Source organism: Strongylocentrotus purpuratus, unplaced genomic scaffold, assembly GCF_000002235.5.
Source record: "Strongylocentrotus purpuratus isolate Spur 01 unplaced genomic scaffold, Spur_5.0 spur5_scaffold_13, whole genome shotgun sequence".
Lineage (NCBI taxonomy): Eukaryota > Metazoa > Echinodermata > Echinoidea > Camarodonta > Strongylocentrotidae > Strongylocentrotus > Strongylocentrotus purpuratus.
The window spans coordinates 28,899,008-28,909,205 of record NW_022145598.1 but is presented as its reverse complement, the minus strand read 5'-3'; the positions used below and the strand labels follow the sequence as shown (position 1 = coordinate 28,909,205).

Here is a 10,198-nt window from a genome sequence, read left to right as displayed (position 1 = left end):
CGGATAGGTCATCTTGTCCAGACTGGTACGGCCTAAATTACACTTTGCCCATGTTCCAAAAGTGTAAGATGAAGCGACTCCACGATGGCAGCATGGTGCAGAGCATCCCCAAACTCATCCCTTTCCCTTCTGTCATCGGCGGGTGCCACCAAAGGAAGAGTAAAGAAGGGATCCCGGGCGGGCATAGAATTTGCAGAATCCCGTGTACGTCTCATTTTTTAATATTTTTTGTTCTCATAGGTCAAATTCATTTCTTTTGTTTAGTCAATATATCTACATGCAGATAACACGGACTTCAGTGATATCATTAAAGTTTGATATCAACTCCTAACTTCTTCTTCTACTACTACTACTACTACTACTACTACTACTACTACTACTACTACTACTACTACTGCTGCTGCTGGTACTACTACTACTACGCCTCCTAATATTTCTACTACTCCTACTAATTATACTACTACTACTACTACTACTACTACTACTACTACTACTACTACTACTACTGCTGCTGCTGGTACTACTACTACTACGCCTCCTAATATTTCTACTACTACTACTAATACTACTACTACTACTACTAATACTACTACTACTACTACTACTACTACTACTACTACTACTACTACTACTACTACTACTACTACTACTACTACTACTACTACTACTACTACTACTACTACTACTACTACTACTGCTACTACTACTATAACAACTACTACTACTACTACTACTACTACTACTACTACTCTACTACTACTACTACTACTACTACTAATACTACTACTACTACTACTACTACTACTACTACTACTACTACTACTACTACTACTACTGCTACTACTACTATAACAACTACTACTACTACTACTACTACTACTACTACTACTACTACTACTACTACTACTACTACTACTACTACTACTACTACTACTACTACTACTACTACTACTACTACTACTACTACTACTAACAATACTACTACTACTACTACTACTACTACTACTACTACTACTACTACTACTACTACTACTCTACTAATACTACAGCTACTACTACTACTACTACTACTACTACTACTACCACCACTACTCCCACCACTACTACTACTACTACTACTACTACTACTACTACTACTACTACTACTACTACTACTAATATTTCTATTACTATCGCGACGATGACTACTTTTACTACTTCTACTTCTACTACTACTGACTACTACTACTACTACTACTACTACTACTTTTAGTTCTGTTTTAACTCAATCGAATGTCGAAGATATTTCAGGGTACAACAACTTTTCTCGACGCAGCGACATTGCTATCCTAATTTTGTAAACCTATTTAGATTGTGAAAATGAATCGTTCCAGCCGATGGTGTATAATTTCACTGGTTGGTGTTTCGTTTGATAACGGTGGAAGGACTGACGAGTGAACTTTATTGGATTCGTCGATATATTGCTATCGCTATGACAATATTCGATGAGTCGCAGACGAGTCCAATATTGTAATAGCGAGAGCAATATATTATTGTATCACACGAAAACAAAGCCATACAATAGTAATACTATTTTCTGTCATATATTGGTCTGTCATCCGGGCACTACGCTAAAGATATTAAATACTTAGATTTTTTGTTCCACTTGGAAGCCTTATATATATAATAATGAGTTTTATCCCGTTTATTTCTTATTTCACAGATTGTGACGAAAACCTCTGTAACAACGGCTGGTGTGAGGAGACTATGGTAGGCTACAACTGTACCTGCTCAAGTGGGTTTCAAGGGAGACACTGCGATGAAAGTAGGTGTAATATAATAGGCGTATCGGGCAAATTAATGAGCAATTAATGAGTGGCCAATTCATGTGCAAAGAGCAGGAACAGACTTTCTATAGGGTGTAAACAAAATGTTTGCAGTTATTTTTTTTTTTACTTGTACGCACTTTTTTCAAACATTGTACCTACATTCTGCACTCCACATAACCAGTACGACAAAACATGAGGGTGGCCGGTAGTGCAACTGAAGAAAAAGAAGAAGAAGAAGAAGAAGAAGAAAAAACAAAAAAGAGATGATGATGATGATTAAAAAGAAAGTACCTCGCGGTCCTCTTTTCGAACTTTTTGATAGAATTGAGATTCCCAAAATATTTTCTGATATCTATTTTTGCATTCCCCCCCCCCCCCCCCTCTTGATCCTATCCCCGTAGCCTGACTAGGAGCACCTAGAGACAGCCGGTGGGGAAATAATTTAAATGAAAATAATGTTATGCATCGTTATTTCACTCAGTTATGTTTGTAATTGTTTGTTGTTGTTAATTTCAGTGATCATCGAGTCAACGACTGAACTGACGACCAAGCCTACGACGACCCCTACGACTACCACTTCGGAACGCTCAGACACAACGACTTCCCAAAACACCACTTCATCTAGTATGTCTACGTCATGCATTTATATTGATCATGATCATAATGGCCCGAATTCACAAAGGAGGTTTATCGACAAACCTCTTTTGTGAATTCGGGCAAAATATCTAGCCATTATACCACCCCCCCCCCTCCCCCCCCCCCCCTATCTCTCTCTCTCTCTCTCTCTCTCTCTCTCTCTCTCTCTTTCTCCCACTCTCTCGTTCTATATCTGACTCTAATGTTCAGTTCTATCCAGGCGTCGCTAAACAAAAGAAATTAAGGGGGAAGTGACCGTCTAATTCTTATTTGTGAAAGTCTTATTTTTCTTTGTCATTCTTTCATAAGCGTCGCTTAAACACTTTGAGGGGGCAGCTAGTGACCGTCATTAAATTCACATTTTGTCTATAAGTTTAACGACAACGTTTTGTTGTTGTTGTTGTTCTTTGTCTTCTTCTTCTCCCCCCTTCGCATGTTCTTTGTCTCTCTCTGTCTGTTCCCCTCTCAATACTTGACTCCGGCTCCTTTTCCTCTCCACTCATTTTTTAAATTTGTTTTATTCCATTTAGAGTCGGTGACAACAGAAGCGAAAACCAATTCCGAGCCGAGCCCTACGGCCAAGATGACGAAACGATCAGACGCAACGACATCGCAAAAAGCCACCACCTCCAGTAAGAGAAACATTGAAACGACGTCATGTAATTATTATCACAATGGGTCTAGCCACTATAGCCCTCCTTCCTTCTCTCTCTCTCTCTCTCTCTCTCTCTCTCTCTTTCTCCCACTCTCTCGGTCTATATCTGACTATACTGTTCAGTTCTATCCGGGCATCGGCTAAAATACTTTTTAAGGGGAAAGTGACCGTCTAATTCTTATTAGTTAATAGTCTTATTTTTCTTTGCCATTCTTTCTTAAGCGTCGTTAAAACACTTTATAAGGGGTCCCCTAGTGCCCCTCATTTTTTTTTAATTCACATGTTGTGTATAAGTTTAACGTTGTTGTTGTTGTTGTTGCTGTTCTCCTTCTTCTTCTTGTTCCCTCTTCGCATGTTCTTTGTCTCTCTCTGTCTGTTCCCTTATCAATACTTGACTCCGGCTCCTTTTCCTCCCCACTCATTTTTTGATATTTTTTTTATTCCGTTCAGAGTCGGTGACAACAGAAGCAAAAACCAAGTCTGAGCCAAGCCCTACTGCCACGATGCCGAAACGATCAGACGCAACGACATCGCAAGAAACCACCACCTCAAGTAAGAGAAACATTGAAACGACGTCATGTAATTATTATCACAATGGGTCTAGCCACTGTAGCCCTCTTTCCTTCTCCCTCTCTCTCTCTCTCTTTCTCTCTCTCTCTCTCTCTCTCTCTCTCTCTCTCTCTCTCTCGTTCTCCCTCTCTCTCTCTCTTAGTCTATATCTGAATCTAATGTTCAGTTCTATCCGAGCGTCGCTAAAACACTTTTTTTAGGGGGAAGTGACCGTCTAATTCTTATTTGTTGTAGTTGTTGTTGTTGTTACTGTTCTGCTGCATGTTCTTTGTCTCTCTCTGTCTGTTCCCCTCTCAATACTTGACTCCGGCTTCTTTTCCTCCCCACTCATTTTTTTAATACTTTTTCATTCCGTTCAGAGTCGATGACAACAGAAGCGAAAACCAAGTCTGAGCCAAGCCCTACTGCCACGATGCCGAAACGATCAGACGCAACGACATCGCAAGAAACCACCACCTCCAGTAAGAGAAACATTGAAACGACGTTATGTAATTATTATCACAATGGGTCTAGCCACTATAGCCCTCCTTCCTTCTCTCTCTCTCTCTCTATCTCTCTCTTTCTCCCACTCTCTCGGTCTATATCTGACTATACTGTTCAGTTCTATCCGGGCATCGGCTAAAACACTTTTTAAGGGGAAAGTGACCGTCTAATTCTTATTAGTTATAGTCTTATTTTTCTTTGCCATTCTTTCTTAAGCGTCGCTAAAACACTTCATAAGGGGTCACCTAGTGCCCCTCATTTTTTTAATTCACATGTTGTGTATAAGTTTAACGACAACTTTATTGTTGTAGTTGTTGTTGTTGTTACTGTTCTGCTGCATGTTCTTTGTCTCTCTCTGTCTGTTCCCCTCTCAATACTTGACTCCGGCTTCTTTTCCTCCCCACTCATTTTTTTAATACTTTTTCATTCCGTTCAGAGTCGATGACAACAGAAGCAAAAACCAAGTCTGAGCCAAGCCCTACTGCCACGATGCCGAAACGATCAGACGCAACGACATCGCAAGAAACCACCACCTCCAGTAAGAGAAACATTGAAACGACGTTATGTAATTATTATCACAATGGGTCTAGCCACTATAGCCCTCCTTCCTTCTCTCTCTCTCTCTCTCTCTCTTTCTCCCACTCTCTTGGTCTATATCTGACTATACTGTTCAGTTCTATCCGGGCATCGGCTAAAACACTTTTTAAGGGGGAAGTGACCGTCTAAATCTTATTAGTTATAGTCTTATTTTTCTTCGTCATTCTTTCTTAAGCGTCGCTTAGGTACTTTATAAGGGGTCACCTAGTGCCCCTCATTTTTTTAATTCACATGTTGTGTATAAGTTTAACGACAACTTTATTGTTGTAGTTGTTGTTGTTGTTACTGTTCTGCTGCATGTTCTTTGTCTCTCTCTGTCTGTTCCCTTATCAATACTTGACTCCGGCTCCTTTTCCTCCCCACTCATTTTTTTAATATTTTTTTTATTGCGTTCAGAGTCGGTGACAACAGAAGCAAAAACCAAGTCTGAGCCAAGCCCTACTGCCACGATGCCGAAACGATCAGACGCAACGACATCGCAAGAAACCACCACCTCCAGTAAGAGAAACATTATAAAGACGTCATGTAATTATTATCACAATGGGTCTAGCCACTATAGCCCTCTTTCCTTCTCCCTCTCTCTCTCTCTTTTTCTCTCTCTCTCTCTCTCTCTCTCTCTTTCTCCCTCTCTCTCTCTTAGTCTATATCTGACTCTAATGTTCAGTTCTATCCGAGCGTCGCTAAAACACTTTTTTTAGGGGGAAGTGACCGTCCAATTCTTATTTGTTGTAGTTGTTGTTGTTGTTACTGTTCTGCTGCATGTTCTTTGTCTCTCTCTGTCTGTTCCCCTCTCAATACTTGACTCCGGCTTCTTTTCCTCCCCACTCATTTTTTTAATACTTTTTCATTCCGTTCAGAGTCGATGACAACAGAAGCAAAAACCAAGTCTGAGCCAAGCCCTACTGCCACGATGCCGAAACGATCAGACGCAACGACATCGCAAGAAACCACCACCTCCAGTAAGAGAAACATTGAAACGACGTTATGTAATTATTATCACAATGGGTCTAGCCACTATAGCCCTCCTTCCTTCTCTCTCTCTCTCTCTCTCTCTCTCTCTTTCTCCCACTCTCTTGGTCTATATCTGACTATACTGTTCAGTTCTATCCGGGCATCGGCTAAAACACTTTTTAAGGGGGAAGTGACCGTCTAAATCTTATTAGTTATAGTCTTATTTTTCTTTGTCATTCTTTCTTAAGCGTCGCTTAGGTACTTTATAAGGGGTCACCTAGTGCCCCTCATTTTTTTAATTCACATGTTGTGTATAAGTTTAACGACAACTTTATTGTTGTAGTTGTTGTTGTTGTTACTGTTCTGCTGCATGTTCTTTGTCTCTCTCTGTCTGTTCCCTTATCAATACTTGACTCCGGCTCCTTTTCCTCCCCACTCATTTTTTTAATATTTTTTTTATTGCGTTCAGAGTCGGTGACAACAGAAGCAAAAACCAAGTCTGAGCCAAGCCCTACTGCCACGATGCCGAAACGATCAGACGCAACGACATCGCAAGAAACCACCACCTCCAGTAAGAGAAACATTGAAAAGACGTCATGTAATTATTATCACAATGGGTCTAGCCACTATAGCCCTCTTTCCTTCTCCCTCTCTCTCTCTCTCTCTTTTTCTCTCTCTCTCTCTCTCTCTCTCTCTCTCTTTCTCCCTCTCTCTCTCTTTCTCCCTCTCTCTCTCTTAGTCTATATCTGACTCTAATGTTCAGTTCTATCCGAGCGTCGCTAAAACACTTTTTTTAGGGGGAAGTGACCGTCTAATTCTTATTTGTTGTAGTTGTTGTTGTTGTTACTGTTCTGCTGCATGTTCTTTGTCTCTCTCTGTCTGTTCCCCTCTCAATACTTGACTCCGGCTTCTTTTCCTCCCCACTCATTTTTTTAATACTTTTTCATTCCGTTCAGAGTCGATGACAACAGAAGCGAAAACCAAGTCTGAGCCAAGCCCTACTGCCACGATGCCGAAACGATCAGACGCAACGACATCGCAAGAAACCACCACCTCCAGTAAGAGAAACATTGAAACGACGTTTTGTAATTATTATCACAATGGGTCTAGCCACTATAGCCCTCCTTCCTTCTCTCTCTCTCTCTCTCTCTCTCTCTCTCTCTCTTCTCCCACTCTCTCGGTCTATATCTGACTATACTGTTCAGTTCTATCCGGGCATCGGCTAAAACAGTTTTTTAAGGGGAAAGTGACCGTCTAATTCTTATTAGTTATAGTCTTATTTTTCTTTGCCATTCTTTCTTAAGCGTCGCTAAAACACTTTATAAGGGGTCACCTAGTGCCCCTCATTTTTTTAATTCTCATGTTGTGTATAAGTTTAACGACAACTTGATTGTTGTAGTTGTTGTTGTTGTTACTGTTCTGCTGCATGTTCTTTGTCTCTCTCTGTCTGTTCCCCTCTCAATACTTGACTCCGGCTTCTTTTCCTCCCCACTCATTTTTTTAATACTTTTTCATTCCGTTCAGAGTCGATGACAACAGAAGCAAAAACCAAGTCTGAGCCAAGCCCTACTGCCACGATGCCGAAACGATCAGACGCAACGACATCGCAAGAAACCACCACCTCCAGTAAGAGAAACATTGAAACGACGTTATGTAATTATTATCACAATGGGTCTAGCCACTATAGCCCTCCTTCCTTCTCTCTCTCTCTCTCTCTCTCTCTCTTTCTCCCACTTTCTTGGTCTATATCTGACTATACTGTTCAGTTCTATCCGGGCATCGGCTAAAACACTTTTTAAGGGGGAAGTGACCGTCTAAATCTTATTAGTTATAGTCTTATTTTTCTTTGTCATTCTTTCTTAAGCGTCGCTTAGGTACTTTATAAGGGGTCACCTAGTGCCCCTCATTTTTTTAATTCACATGTTGTGTATAAGTTTAACGACAACTTTATTGTTGTAGTTGTTGTTGTTGTTACTGTTCTGCTGCATGTTCTTTGTCTCTCTCTGTCTGTTCCCTTATCAATACTTGACTCCGGCTCCTTTTCCTCCCCACTCATTTTTTTAATATTTTTTTTTATTGCGTTCAGAGTCGGTGACAACAGAAGCAAAAACCAAGTCTGAGCCAAGCCCTACTGCCACGATGCCGAAACGATCAGACGCAACGACATCGCAAGAAACCACCACCTCCAGTAAGAGAAACATTGAAAAGACGTCATGTAATTATTATCACAATGGGTCTAGCCACTATAGCCCTCTTTCCTTCTCCCTCTCTCTCTCTCTTTTCTCTCTCTCTCTCTCTCTCTCTTTCTCCCTCTCTCTCTCTTTCTCCCTCTCTCTCTCTCTTAGTCTATATCTGACTCTAATGTTCAGTTCTATCCGAGCGTCGCTAAAACACTTTTTTTAGGGGGAAGTGACCGTCTAATTCTTATTTGTTGTAGTTGTTGTTGTTGTTACTGTTCTGCTGCATGTTCTTTGTCTCTCTCTGTCTGTTCCCCTCTCAATACTTGACTCCGGCTTCTTTTCCTCCCCACTCATTTTTTTAATACTTTTTCATTCCGTTCAGAGTCGATGACAACAGAAGCGAAAACTAAGTCTGAGCCAAGCCCTACTGCCACGATGCCGAAACGATCAGACGCAACGACATCGCAAGAAACCACCACCTCCAGTAAGAGAAACATTGAAACGACGTTTTGTAATTATTATCACAATGGGTCTAGCCACTATAGCCCTCCTTCCTTCTCTCTCTCTCTCTCTCTCTCTCTCTTTCTCCCACTCTCTCGGTCTATATCTGACTATACTGTTCAGTTCTATCCGGGCATCGGCTAAAACACTTTTTTAAGGGGAAAGTGACCGTCTAATTCTTATTAGTTATAGTCTTATTTTTCTTTGCCATTCTTTCTTAAGCGTCGCTTAAACACTTTATAAGGGGTCACCTAGTGCCCCTCATTTTTTTAATTCTCATGTTGTGTATAAGTTGAACGACAACTTTATTGTTGTAGTTGTTGTTGTTGTTACTGTTCTGCTGCATGTTCTTTGTCTCTCTCTGTCTGTTCCCTTATCAATACTTGACTCCGGCTCCTTTTCCTCCCCACTCATTTTTTTAATATTTTTTTTTATTGCGTTCAGAGTCGGTGACAACAGAAGCAAAAACCAAGTCTGAGCCAAGCCCTACTGCCACGATGCCGAAACGATCAGACGCAACGACATCGCAAGAAACCACCACCTCCAGTAAGAGAAACATTGAAAAGACGTCATGTAATTATTATCACAATGGGTCTAGCCACTATAGCCCTCTTTCCTTCTCCCTCTCTCTCTCTCTTTTTCTCTCTCTCTCTCTCTCTCTCTCTCTCTCTCTTTCTCCCTCTCTCTCTCTTTCTCCCTCTCTCTCTCTTAGTCTATATCTGACTCTAATGTTCAGTTCTATCCGAGCGTCGCTAAAACACTTTTTTTAGGGGGAAGTGACCGTCTAATTCTTATTTGTTGTAGTTGTTGTTGTTGTTACTGTTCTGCTGCATGTTCTTTGTCTCTCTCTGTCTGTTCCCCTCTCAATACTTGACTCCGGCTTCTTTTCCTCCCCACTCATTTTTTTAATACTTTTTCATTCCGTTCAGAGTCGATGACAACAGAAGCGAAAACCAAGTCTGAGCCAAGCCCTACTGCCACGATGCCGAAACGATCAGACGCAACGACATCGCAAGAAACCACCACCTCCAGTAAGAGAAACATTGAAACGACGTTTTGTAATTATTATCACAATGGGTCTAGCCACTATAGCCCTCCTTCCTTCTCTCTCTCTCTCTCTCTCTCTCTCTCTTTCTCCCACTCTCTCGGTCTATATCTGACTATACTGTTCAGTTCTATCCGGGCATCGGCTAAAACACTTTTTAAGGGGAAAGTGACCGTCTAATTCTTATTAGTTATAGTCTTATTTTTCTTTGCCATTCTTTCTTAAGCGTCGCTAAAACACTTTATAAGGGGTCACCTAGTGCCCCTCATTTTTTTAATTCTCATGTTGTGTATAAGTTTAACGACAACTTTATTGTTGTAGTTGTTGTTGTTGTTACTGTTCTGCTGCATGTTCTTTGTCTCTCTCTCTGTCTGTTCCCCTCTCAATACTTGACTCCGGCTTCTTTTCCTCCCCACTCATTTTTTTAATACTTTTTCATTCCGTTCAGAGTCGATGACAACAGAAGCGAAAACCAAGTCTGAGCCAAGCCCTACTGCCACGATGCCGAAACGATCAGACGCAACGACATCGCAAGAAACCACCACCTCCAGTAAGAGAAACATTGAAACGACGTTATGTAATTATTATCACAATGGGTCTAGCCACTATAGCCCTCCTTCCTTCTCTCTCTCTCTCTCTCTCTCTCTCTCTCTTTCTCTTTCTCCCACTCTCTTGGTCTATATCTGACTATACTGTTCAGTTCTATCCGGGCATCGGCTAAAACACTTTTTAAGGGGGAAGTGACCGTCTAAATCTTATTAGTTATAGTCTT

General features: G+C 41.0%; 1 protein-coding gene across 1 annotated transcript in view; it reads left to right on the top strand.

Moving 5' to 3' along the window:
• Window positions 1–3,027: 3,027 nt before the first annotated feature.
• LOC105438957 (proteoglycan 4-like) overlaps window positions 3,028–10,198 on the top strand; it is a 13,954-nt gene continuing 6,783 nt past the window's right edge. The window contains exons 1-14 of the mRNA XM_030983676.1: window positions 3,028–3,076; window positions 3,550–3,651; window positions 4,029–4,130; window positions 4,589–4,690; window positions 5,146–5,247; window positions 5,607–5,708; window positions 6,170–6,271; window positions 6,657–6,758; window positions 7,225–7,326; window positions 7,787–7,888; window positions 8,263–8,364; window positions 8,826–8,927; window positions 9,311–9,412; window positions 9,875–9,976. Coding sequence (XP_030839536.1) covers window positions 3,028–3,076; window positions 3,550–3,651; window positions 4,029–4,130; window positions 4,589–4,690; window positions 5,146–5,247; window positions 5,607–5,708; window positions 6,170–6,271; window positions 6,657–6,758; window positions 7,225–7,326; window positions 7,787–7,888; window positions 8,263–8,364; window positions 8,826–8,927; window positions 9,311–9,412; window positions 9,875–9,976 — 1,375 coding nt within the window. The remainder of the gene's footprint in view (window positions 3,077–3,549; window positions 3,652–4,028; window positions 4,131–4,588; window positions 4,691–5,145; window positions 5,248–5,606; window positions 5,709–6,169; window positions 6,272–6,656; window positions 6,759–7,224; window positions 7,327–7,786; window positions 7,889–8,262; window positions 8,365–8,825; window positions 8,928–9,310; window positions 9,413–9,874; window positions 9,977–10,198) is intronic.